The 24,975-nt window shown below is 42.3% G+C and overlaps 1 protein-coding gene across 15 annotated transcripts in view; it reads right to left on the bottom strand.

The window, feature by feature from the left end:
• The window catches only part of CIT (citron rho-interacting serine/threonine kinase), a 154,719-nt gene that overhangs the window by 55,445 nt on the left and 74,299 nt on the right, over window positions 1-24,975 (bottom strand). For 9 of the 15 annotated variants that reach the window (XM_070627103.1, XM_070627104.1, XM_070627106.1 and 6 more), the window contains 11 exons: window positions 24,741-24,884; window positions 23,386-23,505; window positions 18,883-19,053; window positions 18,572-18,622; window positions 18,012-18,065; window positions 15,561-15,701; window positions 13,550-13,675; window positions 10,150-10,245; window positions 5,458-5,574; window positions 4,370-4,479; window positions 3,131-3,305 (listed from right to left, as the gene is read on the bottom strand). In XM_070627103.1, coding sequence (XP_070483204.1) covers window positions 3,131-3,305; window positions 4,370-4,479; window positions 5,458-5,574; window positions 10,150-10,245; window positions 13,550-13,675; window positions 15,561-15,701; window positions 18,012-18,065; window positions 18,572-18,622; window positions 18,883-19,053; window positions 23,386-23,505; window positions 24,741-24,884 — 1,305 coding nt within the window. The remainder of the gene's footprint in view (window positions 1-3,130; window positions 3,306-4,369; window positions 4,480-5,457; window positions 5,575-10,149; window positions 10,246-13,549; window positions 13,676-15,560; window positions 15,702-18,011; window positions 18,066-18,571; window positions 18,623-18,882; window positions 19,054-23,385; window positions 23,506-24,740; window positions 24,885-24,975) is intronic. The other 6 variants (XM_070627111.1, XM_070627114.1, XM_070627112.1 and 3 more) reach the window with 1 other exon arrangement.

Genomic DNA, 24,975 nt, shown 5'->3' with positions numbered 1-24,975 from the left:
GGTTGGTAATCCAGATCTGGGAGTCCCTAACAAGTCAGTGGCAGCTGAAGCCAAACCTGTGGTCTCTTTCTAATGAGGATGAGAAGGATGATGATGACGACTATGGAGGTGATGATGACGATGTGACAGCAGCAAATGCAGTACTCACTTATAACATGCCAGGCACTGTTTTAACTCATTTCATCTTCAAAACAACCCAGTGAGGGAGGTACTAGTATTACCTCCATTTTACAGATAAGCAAACCATGGCACTGAGATAAAGTAACAGAGCAAATGTGACATAGCCAAAAAATGGCAAGAACTGGCTTTGAAAAACCCAAGAAGTCTGGCTGAAGAGTCCACTACTTATTGTTTATCTTATTAAAATGCCAGCAGTCAGAGCAGGCTGTGACTCCACTGGCACCCCTGAAAATTCTTCTGATGCCACTTGGCAAAACCATGCGAGGCGAGTCAAGTGGAGGTTACGGAGCAGAAAGCTGTACAATGACAGGAGAACCCCGGAGCCCTGCACCTTCACGACTCCACACACTGAGCTAGAGACGAGCTAACACTGCACAAGGGCGGGGGGCGGGGGTTGGGGGTGGTTTGGAAGCCCAGGGCGCTTTAAGGTGGATCAAGCCCCCAAGGCTGAGGCCTCTGCCCTCAACCTCAGTAACACCAGGTGGCAAAGAGACGGTGGACGGCCTTGATATACTTAAAGCCAAGCTCGAGAACTCCCAGAAAGTCTCTACAGCCCTGAGCCTCTCAAGAAGCATTCTAAGTTTCTCCCACCATCCTAGAGGGGAGGACAGCTACACTGACTCAAGAACAAAGCAACATGCTTCCCCTGGGGCATTTTAATTGCCCAGGCAGCCTACAGCTGCGGGGCAGTGCTGTAAGAGAGACATCTGTGGAAAAGGAAGGCAGAAGACAGCCAGCCAATGTTCCCAGCTCAAAGAAATCTATCTGAGTTATTTACACTCACACTCTTAAGGCTGACACTATGGGGAAATGCTGTTAAACTTACTGAAGAGTAAAAATACAGCCTGGAAAATAAAAGTTAAACCACCCCCTAAGGCTTTTGGACAACTTAGAACAATGGTTCTCAACTCCGGAAGTATAAGAATCACCCCGGGGCGCTTGCTAAAAATGCAGATCCCTGCTCTTCACCTCCCTCCCCAATTCCACTCAAACAGCTGAGGGAGAAAGATGCCGGGGAATCTGCATTTCAACAGACACGCCATGTGGTCCTAATGAAGGGGTCCACACCTTGCCAACTCCTGGCCTTGGGAGAACTGGCCTCATTTTGACATTCCAGTATGAACTAAGACATGCCTCTAACTGCAAGCCCTCCAGGACCAGTTCAACTGACTCCATCTCTTAGCAACAGAAGGATTAAGAATTGCTGAATGGACAAAGAACATGTGGTATATATATACAATGGAATACTACTCAGCCATAAAAAAGACAAAATCGTCCCATTTGCAACAACATGAATAGACCATGAGGGTATGATGTTAAGCAAAGCAAGCCAGACAAAGACAAATACTGCATGATTTCACTCATATGTGGAAGATAGCAAATATATGGATAAAGAGAACAAATTAGTGGTCACCACAGGAGAAGGGGGTTGGGGGGTGGGCAAAAGGGATAAAAGGGCTCATATGTATAGTGATGGATAAAAATTAGACTACTGGGGGTGAGCACAATGAAGTGTGTTCAGAAAATGATAAACAATAATGTACACCCAAAACTGCACAATGTTATAAACCATTATAATCCCAATAAAATGACTTGGGGAAAAAAAAACATTGCCTTTCAGAAAATCTGCAAAGTCATATACCCAGGGCATGCGCAGAAGAAGAAATCTTGGCCTGAAATGACCACAGAACCAAAGATCCTCCTTTCCATGGAACCCAAGCACCAGGACACAAGTGGAACTTGAAAGTCAGACTCTTCTCAGAAGTGAGAGGTCCGTCGTTCAGGAAGATCTGATGTTAAAATTCCTTGCCCACCTCATATGAATGCTCAGAGCCCTGTCATAAATGTCTAAAACTTTACTGTAAATGCTTGAAGCCCACCAACCAAAACCTGTCCCACTAGAATTTCCACGTGCCAGCCTGTTCCTTCTAACCTCTTAAATTTCACCCCAAATCCTGAATCAGGGAGACAGATCTGAGGGCACACGCCCCCTCTACTCCCTGCAGATCGATCTCGCAGAATAAAGCTGATTTCTTTTCCCAAAGGCTGATGCCGTAATTAACTAGCTTGTTTACGTGCATCAGGCAGAGAACCCCAATTTTGTGCAGTAGCATGCCTACACATGAGTATTCCTCAAGGTTTAGTCCTCAGACCTCTGCCTGCTTCAGTCTTTTCCTTAAGGTATTATCTGTTATTTGCAGAATTGCATCACAAATATTTGAGCACCGCCCAGATGTCCTACTTCCAATGACCACTCTCCTGAACTCCAGTCCTGACTCTGCCAATACCAGCTAATCCTCCCTGCTAGGCTGACACCCTCCAGGTCAGAGACTCAGTTTGTCTTATCACCATTGTATATCCAGACTACTAACTGGCACACAGCATGCATTTAATAGATTCATAGTCAACTTCAACATGTTTATAACCAAACGTGTTGTACTTTCCTCCCAAAAGCCTGGCTGCCCTTCCCAGCTTCATTATCCCTCTGAAGAGAACCACCTTCCATCAAACAAACCTGAAGCTGAGATTTGTCTTTTAATCTTCCACTGTCATTATGAGATCTTCGCCATATCACGTACTCAACACTGTGCTAAACTCCGTGCATGGACTTGGTCACGTGACCCTCGCTAGACTGGGATAAAGGAGGAATCACTCTGCCCCCATTTGAAGATGCACCAATTTACATAATTCCCATAGGACCCTATGAAGGAGATACATTTTCATGGCCATTTGACAGATGAGGAAACTAAAGCACAGAGAGAAGGTGGCCTGCCCCAGTCACAGAAGAAGTGAAGGTGGAATTCTCACCCAGATCCCTGTGGCCCGGTCTGCGCTTCTCACCACCATGCACAATGCCTCTCATGCAAGTCTTGATTTACACTTGACACCTGGCTGTTTGGGGCCCGAATCCTCCAGCAAATGCTCTCGGGCAATCACCCCTCACTCTCACCTCCCTTAACCTCGTCTCCAACTCCAGCAGACGATTCTTGTCGCTGTGGTCTTGGTGGCTGATTTTTTCCAACTGCTCCTCCAGCTTTCGGTTCTGGGCCTCCAACTTCCCAGCCTGAGTCTCCAGGTAAAATTTTTGTTGCCTGAGTTCTGAAATCATCTCTTCCTGGGCCTTCCTGGTGGGGGTGGTGGAAGGAGCCAAGCAAAATCATAGTCTCATTAGAGGTGAGCATGTCCCTCAGAAGGACAGACAGAAACAGAGCAAAAGATGTGTCTTAGTGAGTATACCACAGTCATTCCCAGGTTAGCTCTGTCTTGTCCTGGCCTCATGGTCATTTCCAAGTTAGCTCTGTCCTGACCTGGCCTCATGTGCATGATCCCAGGATGGGGACCCGGGTCCCATATAGTCCTCACTGCTCAGATTCCCTTGCCTATGGGATTAAGTATGGTCAAGGGGGATGCAAGAGACACCTACATTTCACTCCTCTGGTATACCTTGTTTTTGAGTCTATAGCAGAGCAGAAAGTAACCTCCTGAGAGTACTCCCAAAAACTCATTAAGGTGGGCCCTTGGGAAGGAAGGGCGAAGAGGAGAAAGAGTACTATTCCTTCTATTTCTTTGTAGACCTTGCTTACCTCTCCAACAGACTGCTCAGAAGTCAGAAACTGGAATGACTCAAAAACCCAAAAGCAGTCTACCAAGCTGGTTTAAACTAAGACGGGAATGTTTTAGAAGATGAAATCTAAGGGGAAAAAAATCCTGACGACTGTAATTCTTTAGGGGAAAAGATGAAGATCAAAGTGCTCCTGGAACACAGAGAATCCTTGCTGAACCCCAATCTTCATCCATCCCCCCAGGGTCTAACTTTAACAACAGCAAAATGGATGGCCCAGTTGGGGCACCCACAAGATCAACCTCTGGCTAATTACAGGGGGTAATCTGGGGAACAAGGAGGCAGCTTTCCCAAAGCAAACTATAAATAGCCTCATTAGAGAGAGCAAAACACTCTGTAATCTGATGGCAATCTGAAGCATCTAAGAAAACCCAGCTCAAAAGAGAAGGCACGGTAGAGTGAGACCACTTAAGAGAGGGCAAAATTACATAAGGATACAGGAGGCTGGGTCAAACTACAGAAGTAATTGAATCTGCTCCAGCTCCATTAGATAGAAGAATGGAGTTTATGCCCCAGGAGAGAAGACCAAAGTGTAATCATGCACGCAGTTAGAATTTGAATACTTACATGTTCCTCTGGGTAAAAAGACTGCTGTTGGCCGCAAGTTTATTGGCTTCCGACAATTCCACAATCCTCTGTTCCAGGGATCTGATCTTGGAATCCATGGCATTGATCATCTGAAACACAGGGAACCTTTGAAACCTCACACACAGACAGTTCTACCAGAAGGAGGGTAATGTAAGCCATGTGGGCCGGGGTGGAAGTGTCATCTGAAATGCAGGCAATTTGACCAGAGGTAACAAGGGACTCAGCTAGTCTGTACCCTGAGGACCACACATCTTACTGCTCAAAAGGATGGCACTTACTTGTTTTATCAGAGACACATTAAACGTCCCCACATTAGCTAAGTGGCTTGCATTAGAAACAAGCCAAAGGACTTATTGAGGAGCCTGACGTTCTGCAGGTAAGCAGGCCTCATTAAACCCCCGTGTCATCTGCATGTGACATGAGCCCACAGGAGCCTCTAACTGGAATCTGCAAGTTCATATTTCTCATCAACCATGGGGTTGTAATTTTCTGAGTGATTCTTTCTTACCCAGCCACTATTGTCCTAGATTCTCTACATCAAAGTTTCGCCAACTTAATGAATCATAAGACTCAGGGGGGTGCTGGTGAAAAATATAACTCCCTAGGACCCGCCTTGAGATTCTCTGGTGGAAAGTCTCAGCAGGGTCCGAGATAATACGTAGATTGACAAGCACCACAGGTGAACCTTATGAGCAGTAAGTTGCTGAGACATCTGCTTGCGTGGATCAGAAAGGAAAGAAGTGAGTAGCAAGAAGACACGCGAGGGAGACCTGGGGCCCCTGGGCGTTTCTTCAGGGGGCATCTTGAAGGACAACGTTCTAGCTGATGGCAGATCAGCAGTTCTAAAAGAAGAGCGTGAAATGCAAAATTGAACACCCTGAGCCACCACCTCCTCTGCTTTCAGAGAGGAAGGAGTTGCAGAGAGAGCTCTCTGTCAGCAACCAACTCCACAGGATTAAACAGAAAGAATAATTCATCGGATGAAATGGACTCTTCTCAGGTGTGTGATTCCTGGCACGTCTCACAAACCCCCTTTGAAAGCTGGCTTTGCGATTCTTTCTACCTACCGCCTTCTGCTCGCTGAGAATTTTGCCTTTCTCATGGGCCTCCTCCTCGTGTCTCTGCATCAGGTTCTCCAGAGTCTCCTTATCAGCCAGATCTTTCTTTATCTGATTGTCCAACACCTACGGGAACAGAAGAAGTTAGTGTCCTGAGGAGTAAAGTGGAGCAGGAAAGACTAACCAGAAGCACTTGAGAAAGGTGGGGAAAGGAAGAGAGGAGGGGAAGAGCAGTGGAGAAGCCAGGCCCTCCAAATCCTCGGGCAAAAAGAGGGACTGGGAGTCTCTTGATCCACCGGGATGAGGTTAAGAAGTCAAGTATTACCATCAAACGGCAAGTACCCAGTGGACTTAGAACTGAGGACTTACTTTAAAATCAGTGGCCAAAAAGACCCAAGAGGTACATCCAAAATGGAGGCAGACTCCAAAATGAGATGAAAAAAGATCTTTCTACAGATCTTAGAATTTGCAGATGTTACCTGGGGACAACTTTATCGTAGCCAATGTACCAGTAGTTTTCAGAACATTGCTGGCTCTTAATTTGTACAAAATTAATCTAGATGTCTCTGAGCTGTGGACGGAGGGACAGAAAGCTGAAGACGGAGGAACTCTGTGTAACCGAGGCTGCCGTTCAGAAACAGCCAGGGACAAGAGGATTCTGTCCACCAATGAAGCAGGTGGGGAGTCAACAGATTGAAAAGACAAAATAAAAGAATGAAAAAAGATGCCTCTGTCCTCCGCTCTTTCCTCTGATCCGGCTGGAAAATAAAGTCACTGGAAAGAGAAACCTTTCCCAGGGGAAAAGAAATCATGTGTTCTCAGTGCTGAGAACGCCACACTGTAAGCACCTACCGTTCCCAAGAGGAGGAAATAAAATAAAACAGTAATGGTGTCACCATCCACCAGCTTGATCTAATGTTCTGCGAAGCACATACAGCCCAGCCAGTTGCCAAAACAACAGGCAAAAAGGAAAGGGAAAAAGGAAGACATCATCATAACGTGTCCAAGCCTTTGACCAAAACCCTGAGTTTCTCATCACAGAGAATCCACTCTGCTTTTCTGAATGACACCAACTGCCTCTGATATTGGGAAGAAAGCTGAAAGAACTGGGGTCACAGATGGGATTGAAATCTGCCTTTCCCACAATGTCTATTGTGAAGGGACCTTCACAGCTCATGGGGACATCATCCCTAAAAAGAGCCAGTCAGCAGGGAGGGGATCCACATGATAAAGAAAGGAAAGTACAGATTTCAAAGAGGGCTTTGAACTAGAACCGACCGATGAATAAAATAGAATGACAGTTGGTGGAGAAGAACGAAAGGTGGAGGACAGGGTCATGGGAGGAGGGAAGAAGCTCAACAGGATAAGTGGCCCTTTTTCTTGGATGTCAGGGCGTGATTCTAAAATTATGAACAAGAAAGGGACAGAATCTAGGGTATGATCATCATTATTACTAAAATGGCCTTGGAGAGGCCAGAACAGGAAACACAAAGCAGAGCAGGCTAAAAAGAAATGGTTTCATAAAGATTCCAGGAGGGAAGACAGAAGAAAGCAGATCTTTCCCTAACACTCACTAGGATCTATAAAGCCAAGTTCTCTCCATCTAGAAGATGGAGAAGATAACACCTAGACCAGGCATGCTCCTTTTCTACGAGGTGCTAAATCAATGAAGCATATTTTGAGGGTGACTCTGCTCAAAATAAGTCCTCAACTTTGGTAGTGATGGATACCAATGTGAGGTAAGTGTGGCTGGAAGGAACAAGCCTCCATCAAGAAGAATGTATGCAGGGGCCAGCTGGGTGGCACAGCAGTTAAGCTGGCATGTTCCGCTTCGGTGGCCCGGGGTTCATGGTTCAGATCCCGGGTGCAGACATGGCACCGCTTGGCAAGCCATGCCATGGCAGGCGTCCCACATATAAAGTAGAGGAAGATGGGCACAGATGTTAGCACAGGGCCAGGCTTCCTCAGCAAAAAAGAGGAGGATTGGCAGCAGATGTTAGTTCAGGGCTAATCTTTCTCAAAAAAAAAAACAAAAGAAGAATGTGTGCATCTCAGCTTTGATAGGGTTAATCTGGCAGAAGAGTGAACAAGAAGATATGGGAGGGAGAAGCAATAAATGTGAAATGAGAAATTCCACTGTAGATATTTATATCAATTTAAGATAGAACATGGCTTTTTGACAGGAAAGTCAATATAATCATGCAAATCACAGAGCAAATTTTGCAAAGGCTTGTCTCCCTCATGCAAAGGTGCCAATGGACTACTGTATACATTCTCATAATTTGCTGAAAGTTAGTTTATTCCAAAGATAAAAGTCTGGAAGCCAGTAAGAATTCAAACCAAAAGGATTGGTAAATAAAATTTAAAATGCAGTAAGCAGGAGGTCATGCTAAAACACTTTGAAGTCACTTCTGGGTTATTTTCCGATAGTTCTCTTAATGAAAAATACCCAAAAGTAACACCAGGGGTAAAAGAAAGAAGGTGCCAGGGTGGTGATGGTGATGCTGTGTGTGCACGTACGTGTTCAGTTCTCAAAAAAAGGCACAGTCAACTCTCTCAGAACACCAGCCATATCAAGAACAGGATCATCACAAAAATTAAAAGCTTCCTTCAATGTCTGATTTGGAAGGAGAAGAGACAATATTTGAGATGTAATGACCAATGTCTGATTCTCAAGAACGTAAGAATTGAGTTAAAGGCTTGGTCCAAAATCATAATGAAAATGTGATGTGATTTTAAAAGGAAATAGATAGGCTGACATCCATTTCTGATCACCAAATTTATTAATAATAACTAAAATAATCATTTCAATAATTGAAATGATAATCAGATTTATTATTTTATATGGTGGGATAGATTATTTAGGCCAGCTCTCCTATGGAAAATAATTTAAAATGCTAGATAAAAATATGGAAAACTTTTTCCTAAAAGCACCTAAAAGCTGGAAAGAATGTGAGAAATTTCAGACTAAAATCTAAGCGAAAGCAGAAACCCAGAGAGGTAAGAAGGGCACAAAGCTGTCTTTAACTTGAGGCATATGCTGAACCCAATAAACTTGAGCTTCATTTTTAATAGCCTCAAAGAGTAAGAAGACAGAAAGGTCAGAGCCCGGGGCCACCCACTAAGGTGGGCACACATTTTCATTCAAGCTCTCAAAGAATTCCCATTAACAACTTTCCAAGGAAAATGAGCAGCTGACCAAGCACACAAGGAGACAGGTACCATGAAGAAGAGAACCAAGAGAAACAACAGAGCTGTAACAGACCTTCAGATAATTCAGATACTGGAATTTTCAGATATAGATCATAAAACAACTATACTAATATGTTTAAAGAAATAAAAGACAAGCTTAAAAATGAATGCAGGGGATAGAAAATCATTTTGTCTTACATGATCTAGTAAACTTGGGAAAGAACCAAATGGAATGTCTAGAAACAAAAAATACAATAACTGAAATTTAAAACTCAATGGGTGAATTTAACAGTAGATTAGACAGGTAAGAATTAGTAAATCAGTTGGAACTTACCCAGAATGTAGTACCAAGAGATAAAGAAATAGAAAATAGGAAACAGGATAGATTGAAGGTGATCTAACACATGCCTAGTCAAATTCTCAGAAGGGAAGGAAAGAGAGAAGGGGAAGAGACAATATTTGAGATATAATGACCAATAATTTTCCAGAACAGATTTAAAAAATACCAATGTATTCAAAAGTCCAGTAAATTCAAGCAGGATAAATAAAAATAAATCCACATCTAGACACATCACAGTAAAACTTCAGAAAATGAAAGACAAAGCAAATTTTAAAAGCAGCCAAAGGGAAAATAAAAGATTACTTTCAAAGAAAGCAACAGTTAGACTGACAGCTGACTTCTCAAAAGCAATAATAAAAGCCAAATGTCAATGGAATGATATCTCCAAAGAGTGTTATAAGAAATAACTGCCAACCTGGAATTCTATCCCCAGTCAAAACAACTTTCAAGATTGAGGGTGAAATAAGGACATTTTCAAACAAAACACAGAGCTTGTCACCAGCATATCTTCACTAAAGAAAGTCCTCAAGGATATATTTTAAACAAAAGGAAAAGGATTTCAGGTCTGAGATGTAGGAAGGAAATTAAAAGCAAAGAATGTGGTGAGTCTGTGGCTCATGGACTGAATGCCAGTGGGTCAAAAAATATCTTAAAGATGGGGGGCCAGCCCGGTGGCATAGTGGTTGGGTTAGTATGCTCCACTTCGGCAGCCCAGGGTTCGCAGGTTTGGATCCCAGGCATGGACCTGCACATCACTCATCAAGCCCCGGTGTGGCGGTGTCCCACATATAAAATAGAATAAGATCAGCACAGATGATAGCTCAGCAACAATCTTCCTCAAGCAAAAAGAGGAGGATTGGCAACAGATGTTAGCTCAGGGCCAATCTTCCTCACCAAAAAAATAATAATTATTATACACATATATGTATCTTAAAGATGGAATTGAGATATGTGACAACCAAATTTTTTCTTTAAATGTTTTGTTGAACTTCTGATATCCAAACCCCTACATGGATAACACCTCAAAACCTCCCACCGTGGCCTGAGGACAGCAATTACCCCAGACAGTCCTTGGGTCTAGCAAGAAGTGGCCCAAAGTGCCCAGGAAGAGAGAGAAGCTATGTAGTGCTATAGGAAGAATGTGAGGGAAGATCAGAAAGCGTCTTTACTTTAATTTTTTCCTCGTAGTGCTGCTCTTTCTGTTTCAGGTGCACCTCTAAGTGCTGGGCTGAGACCTGGGCCTCCCGGTGCTTCTCCTCCAGCTCCTGGACACAAAAGAACAGACAGTCAGGTGTGCAAAAGGAAGGTCACAGCTGGTGTACGTTAGACATTCACAGGAAACATGACTTTGGCACAGGCACCACAGGCAACAGGCATCTGTTCCTTCATTACTAGCCCTAAGGCTCTTGGGAAGGAAACAACACCAATCCTTGGCCCTGGGTTTTCCAAGTCCAAGAATTCACGCACATACACACAGCTGGTGGGCTGGGACCAGAAATCTGGCAGTGTGACAGGTCACACAAAGGCAGCTCTTCATCTCTGCACAGAGAAATAACAGTAACAAAAGCAACATTTGAAAGTTTAGTACACCACAAAGCCCCTGACCACTAGCTTGAGCCTCAGGACATTTTCACTGCTATGAGAGCCTTAAATGAGAAAAGGAATTTTAATTTATTTTAAAGTTAATTTATGATGATGATAAAAAATATTTTGTATTTTCCTCATTAACAAAATGATTGCTCAAGAACCCTAGCTAAGAAGGAAAACTAATGTTACAATTCAAACACTTTGAGTTTTGAATGATTATTTTAACTGACTGGTATGTGGAAGATGGGAACATCTGGAGATGTGCATGATATGTTTATAGGATGCAACGTTAATGGAAACAAAGCATAACATAAAATACACTGATAATAATGATGCAAATATGCATATATATTAAAGATGGGAAGAGAATGTGGAGTAATATAAATGGCACAAATTTAACGTTCTCTTCTTTCTTGTATTAATATTTCTGCTTTTAAACAAAATTGTAATTCATTTGGAAATTATACTAATTCATTTGCCAAATGTATTATAAACTCATCTTACAAAAGGCAGCACTCAACACACTGAAACGTTCTCTAAATGCAGATTTCTGCATCTACATTAATTCTTAGGAATCTGGACGCATTTGTTAATTACTAATATCAAAAGTTATTACTCCAAGTTTTCATCTCTTCACGTTATTATGAAATTTTTCTCTGAAGTGGAAGTAATTATGAGAATTTTGAAGAATGAGGAAATTATACAGGATATGTCCACAAAATGGAAAAAAAATACTTTCAGATTCACATGCACATAAAATGTTACTGATTAAGCTTTTAAAATTCTAAAGTCTACAAGCATTGACTGTGCTTTGGGGGCCAGTAAAGCGTTCAATTTTAAGACCAGGTGCACAAGATCTATTACAGGCTAACAGATGTGATCTTGAAAAGTTGATATAAACAGGATTTTACTTAATAAAAACATACTTTCAGGGCTGTATGTGCACTAAAGGATCCCCTGCAATGACTTCCTTTATTAAAGCAAAAGACTTTGCTATAATGAGAACCCCAATTATCTGTTTTGAAAGGTCTTGTCAGAAGAGCAAATATTTTAAAGCAAATGACATTATAAGATCTGTCTCCAAGCTTCATCATTTTATAACAGTATTAAGGACCACCCTTAGCCCATGTCCTAGATACTTTGCAGCCTAAGCACAGGGTTCTTGAGCAAAAGGCACCTTCCGATAAATGAAGTCACAACCACAAAGGTACTCAGGCAGGTGGCAAGATACACTTGACAAGAAATCACTTGATAATCATCTTTTCTTAGTTTCATTCCTCATAAGACAGCACAGGAATGGAAATCAGAATCTAAAAACAGGTCGAAAACCCAGACCCTGAGACTGATGACTTCAAGACCAAATTTCTGGTCTATATATAAATGGGAGTTTACAGCATATACTCCAAGAACGGAGAACTCTGTACTCCCACATTTTAACTGCAAGTGAACCTTTGGAAAGGCAGAGACTCTAAAATCTGACTTGTTGGCCGTTTGGCATTTTTTGTTGTTGTTGTCATTTTTTTCAATGTTATCTTTTCTACATGTATTCAATCAAACTCTTCAGTCCTGGTATGCAAACACTGCTGTTTGCTGCTACGTTTCCAGCTCCTAGAACAGTGCCTGGCACATAGTAGAAGCTCATTAAATATTTGTTGAATGAATGAATGAACACATCACCATTAAACAGAGAAACACTTTGCAACCACAAAAGACTTAACCACTTTGTTCGCACCAAGCAAGGGAGAACGGTGGTGGGATCTCGGTAGGATCTAATTTTACTCACGTAAAATTCACACACTTGACAATCGCCAAGAAGAACTCTGATGACAGAACAAGAGAACAGAAAGGGTAGACTAACAGTCACATTTGCCTTTGTGTGCAGACGTAAATATGAAGACCGTGTGTCAAAGTAAAGCAATTTAACCAATTTCTCTTTCACCTATTTGCTCAAGAGCATCTACATACTCATGAAAATATATATATACACAAACATAGAAATGTAAAGTTTTCAAGGGTTTGTTGTTGCTATTAAGTATAGGCCTACAAGTTGGCCATTCTTGAGTTCCTACAGTTGCTGGTGACTCATTTCCCAGAAGTGATGCAGAGAGAGCGAAAGAGATGAAGCGACCTGCTCACCACCTCGCCTCCTTATGGTGGAGAGGAGCAGCTGACTACTCCAGAGTCTCTCCTGGGGGCGGGGGAAGAGGAGGCTATGAACAGACTCCAAGTTATCACTAAGTCTCCCAAACGTTGCGTCAAATTCCTGGCTTTGGGACTGAGATGCGAGGAGAGTCCTTCAAAGCTTCACCTGCCTTCCCCTTTGGCAGGGGCAGACCTTCGACACATCTAAAAGTACCACCCGAGCCTTCCTTGATCAAGCTAATTTGGTCCTCAGAGCCAAAAACAGAATCATGACAATTACATACCTAAAAAAAGACCTGCTATATCTAAGGAAACTGAAAAAACAATAATAATAATAACCAACCGGAGCAGAGAGAGTGAGTGGGTGAACATGGATCTTGAACAAATACTACTCTGAGAAAAACAATTCTGCATGACTAATTTCTTTCTTCTCCAAAAGCAAGAATCTGGGTTTTGGTCTTAGTGCTAAATGCCTACAGTGTCTTAAATTGGCATTGAAAGTCAACGGCCATACAAAACTCTGCTGATGGAAGTAAGTAAATGCTCCTGTAGGAATGTATCGGAAATGACGGAATATGTACGTTCATATTAACAAACGTCAGGCAGTATAGCAAATAGAGAAAAAAATAATATTTATGGACCTGTTACCAGTGCTGAAATGTCCAACATTTGGTTTTTCACACTAGTCTGTGATGTGGAGTACACTGAAACCACTTCTCTTAAATTCACCTACGCAGCAATACCGCCCCTGTGATGGTGTTTAATTCTCTCTTTTACCCCCTTCCCTCTGTAACCTCTAACCTGTTATCTTTTAACTTTTCAACTTTTGTTCCTGCTCACCAGAATTTTATCAGCCATCTGCTGGATCTGTTGGGATTTTGTCTGGATGTCATCCTTCAGTCTGTTTTCTCTACGCTCCATGGTCTCTAGCCTCTTTACCTTGTTCTCCAGAGAATGGCGGCGTTCCTGTAGATCGTGAATCAATCAGAGAGTTTTAATGGAGTAACTGCTATGGGCATAACGCCTGCACCGAGGGAGAGAGCCTTCAAGAAGCATACACTCGAGGCAGGAAGAGAAGTCTCAGGCACCCCGAAGCAACAGCGAAGAAAAGAAGACGCTATAATTCAATTACTCGGTTGTGGAGGTTACAAGAGTGCATTCATTCATTCAAATATTTACCAAGCACCTACTATCTGCAAAGTACCACACTAGGCATCACGGAAAATACAGAGAGGAAGCCAACATGATTCCTGCCCTTGGAAAAGATAAGACAAACACAAAGAAATATTATATAAGTTAAGAAGGGAAAGAGCCAGAAAGCAAGTAAATAAGCACAGAGTGCTGTGGGGGGTTGCAGGCAGGCAAGGGGACTTTTAACAGAACAGGTGAGGAGGGGAGTCACAGAGATGTGAGGCGTGGAGAGGGGTTGGATATGGTGCGCTGGAGTGCAGAGGGCAGGAGAGGAGGGTGGAAGGCCTTTCAGACAGGGGCAGCTGCATTGGCAGAAACACAGAGGTGGTCATGAGCCAGTTTAGGCCCCAGGTGGAGGGGCTGCAGCATAAGATAGGTTACGGGAAGGGGCAGGAGAAAAGGTGAAAGGGGAGCATTAGTGCATCAAATGGTTCAGAGTTTAGGTACCAGGCTCAGGGGTACACCTAACATGCATGGAAGCTCTGATAGGTTTGGGAAGGGGCAGGGGTGCTGACGAGCCTTGTGTTTGAGGTCCAGGGGTCTTATAGTAGATGAGTTAGCTGGGAGAAAGGAGACAGGAAGGAGAAGGTCAAAAAATTACTACATTTGCTCAGTTGAGAGGAAAAGGGCCTGGACCATGGAGGCCTACAAACATGGCAGGCAGGGAATGAATGGGCGAGACAGCGCGGCCGTATGTGTAGGACTGAGTAATTCACTGAGTGGCAGGGTCCAAGGAGAAGCAGATGACGTCAAGGTTTCAAGCCTGGGGTGACCAGGTGAATGACGGCAGCCCTGAGGAGCATGAGGAAGTTGAGAAGGGAAGACACTGAGGTCATTCTAGATTTGACGCACTGTTCAGATGACCAGTTGAGATGCCAGGGGAGCAGTGGGAAATACTGCCTGGAATGCGGGTGAGGATGGCCCCAAAGAGACATGTGCAAGTAGGTTCATGCCAGCACTGTGATACGGAGAGCAGAAGGCCCAGCGACAGGGGATGGTTCAACCAGCTATGGCTTTCTATGGAACAATCACCCGGGTGCTGGGGGAGGCGGAGAGGAGTGAGGGGAAGTGTCCCTTTTTGTTCTATTTCCTCCAGTACTGTTTAAGTTTTTGACAATGAGAAGACACTCATGTATATCCTGTATATTATATAAAAGATTTCAACAACAACAACAACAAAGAATTTGAGGGAGAGAAGAGGCCCAAAAGTATAAATCTGGGAGTCATCAACACACAGGTAATAGCTGAAGCCTTGAAAATTAATATGTTATCAACACTGTGGGGAAAAGGCAAAGAAAAACAAGGGTACAGAGGGAAGAAAAAGAAAAACTCAGGGATGGCATCACAGCTCATCTATATAAACATAAATCCTCCCAGATTAGTGAGCAGGTCAGAGGAAAACAAACAGAAAGGAAAGCTTTTATCAAAACATCTTTCTACTGGAAGCTGCTGTGACAAATCCTTCTCCCCTTTGGGGAAAACATTTCCAAGCTTCTCAAGTTTCAAAGGGATTTGCAGAAGGGAAAGCGGTTTGGTCAAACATAAGCAAGGGCTGGTTTTGCTGGTTCTTTCCCGTGGTACAAAGGTGGGTCACAGTGGCTCACATGCCGCCACGCCAGGACCCCAGGTCAGTCCCACAGGCTGGAGGTCCCCTGCTCACCTCGGCTTCAACCAGCTTCTTTTTTATGCCTTCAGATGAATCCTCGCGGTTCTGCAGCTTCTCCAGCTCACGCTCGGCTCGCTCCTTCGCCTGGCGGATGTTCTGCAGCAGCTCGGTGGCCTCAGTGCTGGCTTTGACAGCCTACCAGGAAAGAAGGAACAGGACAGATGGCCAAATTTATTCATGTAAAAAGACGGTGGCAATATAGCCATTTTTCAAAACATATAAACATTCATTTTATTCTGTATTTTGTCTAAGGTACACTTATATATATATACATATTTTAACATCACTGAATTTGGAATGCATCCTATGATTAAAATCGACAGTATTTTTTCTATCATGGGGTACATAAGATAATGGTGTATCTGACAATCATTAGTATCTTAGACCCAAGGCAACATAGTAAATGCAAACAAAAAGGTCTGGAAGGATTCATCTACCCAGGTATTAATGTATTTACCTTGGAGCATTCATTTCCTCCTTATTTAATGATCTCGTTTGCTAATTTTCCTATGGGGAATTTGAAGTACTTTTATAAGAAAACAAGATAAAAACTATAAACTTTTTTTCAAATAAGTGCCTTTCAAAGGGCTCAACCCCCACAGTGTTCACGGTAGTTTACAAGGTCTATGTTTAAAAACAAAAAGCTAAATCTTTTGAAGTTAATTTTTATTTAGGTCTTAACTATAATGCAGCTCTTATAGCATCATAGTAAACATCTAAGTTTAAAAGACTAACAACTTCACACTTACTTGCTTTAAAATATAATTTTAAAAAGTGGAAACTGCAAGAACACTCCAACTTCAAGACCAGCACTAACATGGAGCCGCTAGCCACACGTGGCCCTTTAGTGCTTGAAACGTGGTTGATGTGACTGGGAAATTCATTTCTAATTTTATTTAAGTTTAATTCATTTAAAACCTGAAGCAATGTAAATGTCATATTGATACACGCTGTAATGATATTTTGGATATCTTGGATTAAATATATCATTCAAATAATTTCACCTGTTTCTTTCTGCTTATCTTAAGGAGACTACTAGAAAATTTAAAATTATATCTGTGGCTGACATGTGTGGCTTGCATCACACTCTATTGGAGAGCACGGTCCTAAATGGAAACATGAATCCTCACACAAAATTCAAGCTGAAAGAGGGCAGTAGAGGCTTTCATTAGTGAGTGGAAGAATTAGGTAAGAAGGGGACAGATGAATGGGTAAAGAAAATGTGGTATATCCATACAATGGAATATTATGCAGCTTTAAAAAAGAAGGAAATCATTTCACATGCTGCGACACAGATGAACCTCAAGGACATTATGCTAAGTGAAATAAACCAGTCACAAAAGGACAAATACTATACGATTCTACTCATATGAAGTAGAGTCACGCATTGCTTAACATCAGGAATACGTCCTGAGAAATGCATCATTAGGTGATTTTGTCGTTGTACAAACATCATAGAGGGTACTTACACAAATCTAGATGGTCTAGCCTACTACACACCTAGGCTATGTGGTACTAATCTTACGGGACCACCATCATATATGCGGTCCGCCATTGACTGAAATGTCATTAAGCATCACATGACTGTATTGAAGTAGTCCAAATCATAGAAACAGAAAATAGAAAGGTGGTTACCAAGGGCTGGGGGGAGGAGGGAAAAGAAATTAGTGCTTAGTAGGTACACAGTACCAGTTTTGCAAGATGAAAAAGTTCTAGAGATCCCTAGCACAACAAAATGAATATACTTAACACAACTGAATTGTACACTTAAAATGGTTAAGATGGTAAATTTAATGTTATGTGTTTTTTATCACAATAACAAAAAAAAAACCACAATAAGTAAGAAGGGGCTCTATTAAACTAACCCAGTAAACACATTCAAACATTCCTGACGTGAAAAGCATGTCTCAGAACCACGCTCATTCCGGCCTTCCATTAGCATTTCCAGCATTCAACTAAAGGGAGAGTCATCTGCACAAACTTCGCAAGATGCTGTAAACCAAACCCGCCCCGCTCCCAACCACCAGATGACTCCACGGCTCCTCCAGCCTTCCAACGCGCACGAATGCTGCCCACAGAGTTTCTGATTGAAAGCAGTCTGGGTCATGAACAACACATGCTTCTCTTACAAATGTGCGAAGTGGGGAGCCTGGCCCCGTGAAGGGAGAGAAGCCGGCCTCTTGGGTTCTGTGATAGTATAATTAGAACTTTTACTTGAGAGTCTCACACAGCTTGGCTTTTAAAAATAAACACTGCTGACACCTCTCAAAAGGAAAAAGTATATTCAGAACTCTGATATTTTCAGGTAATGGCTCTCTCCCCCTTCATCTTCCTTGGCGCTGGGGAACTAATTCTATTTCTTTCATCTTTCACACTCTGGGACAAGAAAAAGAAAAGTATTTAAAAATGGGGGGTAAGCTCCCCAGAAAATCACTTTGGGCTTACCTTTTCCAGCTTCTCTTGGAGCTCCTGAATTTTAAGCTGCTGCTCAGCATTGATCTAAAATTAAAATCCCAGGAAATAAAGCAAAAGGCAAATCGGCATTAAGGTCTTGCGACATTTACTGCAGTCCTATTTTCTTGAGGTTTCTGTGGGGTCTTTTTGTTTTGTTTTCCAGTACCTACTAACGGACAGGAAGAACAATGGCCTATCAGAGAAGTCTTTGAATGTCCCAGTGTAAACCTCCACGTTGACTATTTCTCTAGAACCAGCAACATACAAACGGCAAAAAGAGAATCAAAGTCGCCCAGTGTCTTAAAACTATAAGAATTTTTACATATGTTTTACTCAGAGTCTGGGTTTATTTGTTACTGTGAGCAGGCATGACAGAAAGAGGTGTCTTTTATCTTTGTTAGAACCCTGGCTGAAGCTAAACGAGAAACAAAACAAACCTGGAAGAAAGTTCTCTATTCAGTGCAAGAGTATTCTGAACCAATGACTGGCCACTGATAGTAACATTTAAAAGATTATCTACCAAAAGTAGCAATACCAATAATGGAAAATACCTTCTCCAGTTTGGAATATTCTCCCACTTCAGGCTTCCCTTGATCCTTAGCCTGTAATTTAAAAGATACAACATAATGGGAAATCTCAAGAACCTAAAAGTCTTATAGACAACACTACCTGCTGTAGTTTCCTGGTCTCTGTGGCCGAGATGATGATGATGACAAGTTATGTTCTATAAAGACCAGGAGCTTTTCAGCGTACCCTATTATTTCTCAAATGTATACTCATTAGGCTAGTATTCCCTTAAATCTTGCTGAGATATTCCGTGATTCTACCCCCAAAAACACTCTCCTGGCAGGTGGCTGGCTACCTTCATCAGTTTATGCTGACATTCTGTCGCTTTCCGCTTGAACTCTTCGGCGGCAAGCCGAGACTCTCTCAGCTCAGATTCATAGAGATCACTCCGTCTTCTTGCCGAAACAAGATCCTCTTCCAACTGATTCATCATCAACCTCATTTCTTCCACTTGAGCCTGGTACTCCTAAAGAGCAGGCAACGGAAGAAAGGTGAACTTTAGAACTCCTAAAAGAAAGGACAGGCAGTGAAGATGGAAGAACATCAACCAGAGGGAAGAAGCACAGTGAAGAGAGATCAGCGGAGAATAGACCTAGAGAGATGATGAGTAGAAACAGGGGCAAAAGGGACAGGTGTGGGGAGGATGAAGAGAGAGAAAAGAATATTAAATCTTTAAACTGTTTTAATGGAGATCATGTATCATTACAACACCTCTTGGAACACATGTGCCTATGCAGAATAAGATCCTTTGAGCAAATAACACTGCACAAAAAGCTCAGAACCTTAAGGCATTTGTAATACAGGAGAGCTCAAAGGGATATTCCTCAAACAACTAGGATAAACTGCTTATGTGTAGCTTCCTTCCAAGGGTAATCATTTATATGGATTTGTCCTTTAGAAGTCATGTGCTCCTAACACAATTAGATATGGTACTAGTTTTAAAATTAACCTTCCAGACGGCACAAGGGGGTAATTGGATATCTCGGTGGAAAGAATCTTGGAAGGTGAAACTCATCATGTCAGTTTCTCACCATTAACTTTTCTGGGCCCAAAACTGAATGGTGAACTTAACATTGCTCTTGAAATGCAAGTCACGCTGAAATTTTCAAGAGTCAGAAAACACTGGCTCCGGTCAAAATATCTCGTGAGAAAAACTCCCAAGAAAGTATTATCTTGTTGCCACAAGCAAACCCATTAAAGTGATCGAAACTGCCCAACCTTTTCCAAAATGAATTTCTGAAATCAAAACAGAGGATTCGAATCAAAGCGTTTCATGGATTTACAAGAAGAAATGGGCGATGATTTTGAAAACTTTGGGGCAGAGTATGAAAATATTCTCTTAGCAAAATCAAAACTTATACATACAAGGATTATGAATGAGCGTTTATCCAACCCAAAGTGTCTTCAGGGGTGGGAGGAGATATAAAACGAAAAGGACGAGGAATTGAATCAAGACTGTCTTTGACATTCACAACCTACAGTGAACATCTCTAAGATCCGTTCTTCCAAGAAATAATTGATGAGGTATCAGTTGAGAAAGGATATGTTTTTAACCAATGAAATGTCATTGATTTTTGTTTTATTAACAGGGTATAAAGTAAACCTTTCACCTCATTGTAGCAGGCAATCCCCTCAACGCACACTAAAGAGGAGGTGATGTTTTCATGAAAATTGGATAGTTTTCATGCAAGCACACCTTCTCTATATATCATTGGTAGAAGGGAAAAATGAGCCCAGAGTGGAACACGGTCTCATTTCACTCCCTCCCCTCAAAGGCACACTATTACTGAAGGTCAATCCCAGAACTCATGGGCACCAGGTTTGCTGGGTGGTGCATACTAAGTGGGTGACCCTGGGTTATATAGCCAAAGGTCTTTATGACCTGCTCACAATTATCTGAACTCACAGAGTGGAACATGAGCTGATTATGTGAAACAGTACATCCTTTACTTGAGGTTTTGCTAGACCCCTGGGCCAGGGTCACCTTACGACTTTCGTGACTCTGGGCACTATGCCCACCTGGACCCCTTCCTTCATTAAAAAAAAAAAGAAAGAAAGAAATATTAAAAATTATATTTTACAACTGCATTCACATAATATTATCTACGAAAACAATTTCTTTGACCTAAATCTCAATTTTTTCTTCCAATTAAAAAAAAAATTGAAACATTTTATGGGCCCCTCAAAGTACCATCGGCCCTGCCCACAAGCACAAACACCAAAATGAAGAGGAAGCAAAGATCCGGGAGAAAATCTCAGGCATCTTTTATCCTCAAGCTCCCTTTTCTGTCTTACGTCAGCGAGAAGAGAAGGTAATTTTTGTGTTTTGTCAAGAAGGAGGACAGAGCACTGTTCCTTCCCCACCAACATCTCTCTTTCCTGAGCTGTCAGCACCCAGGGGGAGGAAGGCAAGAATCAGGCAACATCTCTGTCAGCTCTCTGAGCTCTGGGGGCACCCAGCCTGCTACAGCATCAAAAGTTGAGCCGCTGTTATTATGCTGAATACTTCAAGGAAATCCTATAAATCCGACAGCTAACCAAATCTCTGCTTCAGGAAAAATCTGAGAGAAGATAATCAGGCCTGTTTCCACGGACAGCTGAGAGAGCTGTCGCATCTCAGCATGGACGGAGCTGAAGGTCGGAGCTGAGCGGGATCAGAACATGGACAACTTTTGAGGCCCGCCTCAAGTAGGTCCTCCGAATGGAGCTTCCGAATTTAGTGGGAAAGAAGTTTCAGACATGGTCCTATTCAATCAGAAATCCCAAAACACAAATGCCTCCTGTGTCACCGGAACTCCTGTTTCCTCTCCTGATGAGGGGGCAAGGGGAATCAACACCTCCAGCAATGGTGTATGAATCCATCATGTGAGTCTCTCAGGTGTTTTTATGTTAAACCAAATCCAAATGCTGAATAGAGGCTAGCAAAGCAGAAACAGAATATTAAAAAATAATAAATAAGTAGCTGTACAGAAATTAGCTTTTGAGAGAAAGAATGGGGAATAAATGCCGAATCGGGGAGGAATCAACATGCTGCAAACCAAGTACTGGGAGTTTGCTGAAAGTATTAAATGCTTCTTCCTGTATTGCAAACATCCTGCTCACACAAACTTACCAAAAGTCATTTTAACAAATCTTTCTTCCAATGAGAAATAAAATCTGAAGTTTTCCTCCCCCCCATGGAACTTTCAGCAAGATTAAATCTAAAACTCCACAGGCATGCCAACTGCGATATGAATCATAAAAGCCATTTCTTTGAACTCAACCACCAGCATATACCTTTTCAAAATGTCCCAATAATTCTGTTTCTATGGAATTCGCGGACACCAGCTGCTCCCTCTGGTGGTCAAGCACAGCTTTCATTTCCCCAGGATGTCACCAAATGTCAATTTCCAAACACATTGAACTAATGGGAGAAAAAGACTCCCAACCTCTTGAAACTTTTGGGATGAAAAACTATGTTGATAAAAGAGAAATGAGTCAACCGTCAAAGCAGATTTTTCAGACTGGGTGTGTGGCCTTCACAATCTCTAAGATTAGTATTGTTGTTCAGAAACCTAATAGCCAGATTGCAACATTTCCTATGCACGTTTATTTATAACATTTGTAGCAAGGAAGAGGATATTAACCAATCATTTTAAATATGATGGTGATAAATAGATTGTGCCAACAAAACCCCCAAAATAATTCTTTCTTTAAAGAATAGTTAACAGATCAAATTATTTGCAGGAGTTTGCTTTCCTTAGCACCACCCAGATGGCTAAGTTTGTGCTACTCAGAGACAAAAATGTCCATTTTCATCACTGTTTCCATTAGATTTTCTGAAGTGAATGAGAGTTGCCTGGCAGCTGATAATTCAGCTCTCCAATTGCTCATTGCCATCTCTTCATTAAAGTTTCTATTTACAGTTTCTTCAAAGGACAGAAAAATCCATGCCAAAAAGGAAACAATGAAGTGAAATAAAAATGAACCATCTAGAAAGAAAACCCTTTTAGAAAGGGGAAAAAAAAAAAGAGTATGCTTTTTAAAGATCTCGATTCTTTTAATTAACACACAGGGATGGCTTTCTGCACTCAGATTTGCTGCGTCAATTCTGACTTGGCCTTAACTGCTCAAACTCTTCTAGAATATTTCTTTATATAAGTAAAACTATGAATTAACCTGGTTTCTCTCAAAAACTTAAAGTACATGTGAAAAGCTATAAAAATATTTGACTTTTTTTCTAATGGTCTAAAGCAGAGGCTGGGAAACTTTTTCTGCAAAAGGCTAGATAGTAACCAATGTCAGCTGTGCAGGCCACATGGTCTTTGTCACAACTACTCACCTCCACCATTACAGCGTGATAAGTAGCCACAGACAATATGTAAATGAAGGAACGTGGCTGTAATAAAACTTTATTTATGGACACTGAAATGTGAATTCCATATAATTTTTACGTGTCATGAAATATTTTTCTTCTTTTATTTTTTTCCCCAACCATTTAAAAATGCAAAACCATTCTTAGCACGTGGCCACGGAAAACAGGTGGTAGGCAAGATTCACGCCAGAGACCGCAGTTTGGCCTCGCTTTAAACCTACAGCTTTAATCGAAAAGAGTAGCCATCTGGGGGCGCAGACTTCAAAAAGGGGCCAAAAGAAGCACTCTACTGTATATAAAAATCATGAGGAATCTAAAGTTTCCAAATGACCTACATACCTCTCTCCCCACCTCCCTTCCTTTCCCTCTCTCTGTGTCTCAAACACGCCTCTCCTGAAATTAGAGGTCCGGCTTGCCTCCGTGCTCCCGGGCAGGCTGTCATACCTGCTCTTTGATTTCTTGGAGCTTCCGGCTCTGCTCTCTGATATCATGGAGAAGCTGCAGTGCTTTGTCATCCTCCTGGGACACCTCCATCCGTGCTTGCTCCAAACTTCGCTTTAAGCTCTGCAGAAAGCAAAAATTTTAATAGGGATGCCCTGTGGATCCTGCTCTGTTTGAAAAGATTCATTAAGGGAACGGCAAGCTGCTTCGTAGACACCAAGACGGTTTCGGGTGATGGACCAAAGTAGCCAACCTCCAGCTGGTTGCGGATTCCAGTTTCCATCCTGTAAAACCCCCGGGTTCAAGAAACATCATCTCAACCTTGTGACCTTACGGATCCAGCCTGAAACTGCATCAGCCTGTCTCCTACCACCATCTACCTGTCCTAGGAGATACTTACTTGCATATTCAGGACTAAACACGAGTTAAGATCCCTTAGCCATCAAACCATCATTGGGATGGCTGCAAAGTCTTTTCTGGAATACCAGTTATTCGAGGACTCTCAAGTATATATCCCTCTTTCAAAGTAGCAATGACTTCATTCTCTGCCCAGGTGTCATTTAAGACTCTGAGCAGTCTACTTCCATCTCCTGGCTTACGTTTCCTGGACACCTTGCATCCATAAGGTTCCCTCAATGCTTCAGTGGCATTGAAATATATATCTGAAATTCATAGCTGAATAGCTTCACCCACCACTGAAAGGCAGCCAAATCTGGAATGGAAACATAGCAGTTATTCTTAATCAGCCACGTTCTATAGATTTCCTCTCCCTTGTGAAAAAAACTTGAAAAATGTGTGATTCAACTTCTCAAGACTGTTTAATTGAGCACATTAAAAACACCTGAATGAAAATTTTAACGAGACAATGGAGAAGACAGTCTACTCTTGTGAAGGAAGGAAAAAAAAAAAGTCACATGGTAAATAATGACAGAGGGTCTGGGTTTTAAAGGCTGAGTTTGCTTGTCCCTACGCTGGTTCTAGGCAATGGAAAACCGATTTCGGGCAGATTCAAAATACATTTTCTTGATTCTCGAGGCTGATCGTGTTGGACACGATGTAGACCAGAGAGGCTGGGATGGAGGATATTAGGACCCTTTGAGACTCACTGCAATGATGACTACGCCCGTCTCCAGGCTCTGCGGCCTACCTGGGCTTTCTAGAGGTCAATCTTATTTCTCTGGGACCTCGCGCCTGGCTCATGTTACTCTGCAAATCACAGATGTTACTTTTCTACTCTCCCTCTCTCTCCTCTCTGCCATTGGCTGTGATGTGCCTCATGAAGCCGTCATGAAACAGGATGAGACACACACAACAGGAAGTGCCACCTCCACGGGAAGGGGACTTTGGGGAAGGCTCACACTGCATTCTGTGATGTAGGTAGCAAGGTCCTGCTCCAGGAGGGATCTCTGAGTCTCAGAGGCCTTCAGTTCCACCTCCTTCTGACTAAGCACAGCCTCCACCTCTGACACTCTCCGATGTAACCGGGTCATTTCCTGCTCCATCTGAAATAAACACATCGACACGTTAAAAAGGCCCGTGGAGGTCCGTTAGGAGCAATCAAATCTCAAGTAGCCTCCGAAACCACCTAGTGGT

The sequence above is a fragment of the Equus przewalskii genome, chromosome 7 (genome assembly GCF_037783145.1).
Source record: "Equus przewalskii isolate Varuska chromosome 7, EquPr2, whole genome shotgun sequence".
Taxonomy (NCBI): domain Eukaryota; kingdom Metazoa; phylum Chordata; class Mammalia; order Perissodactyla; family Equidae; genus Equus; species Equus przewalskii.
The sequence above is the reverse complement of the archived record's forward strand: the minus strand, read 5'-3'. Positions and strand labels throughout refer to the sequence as shown.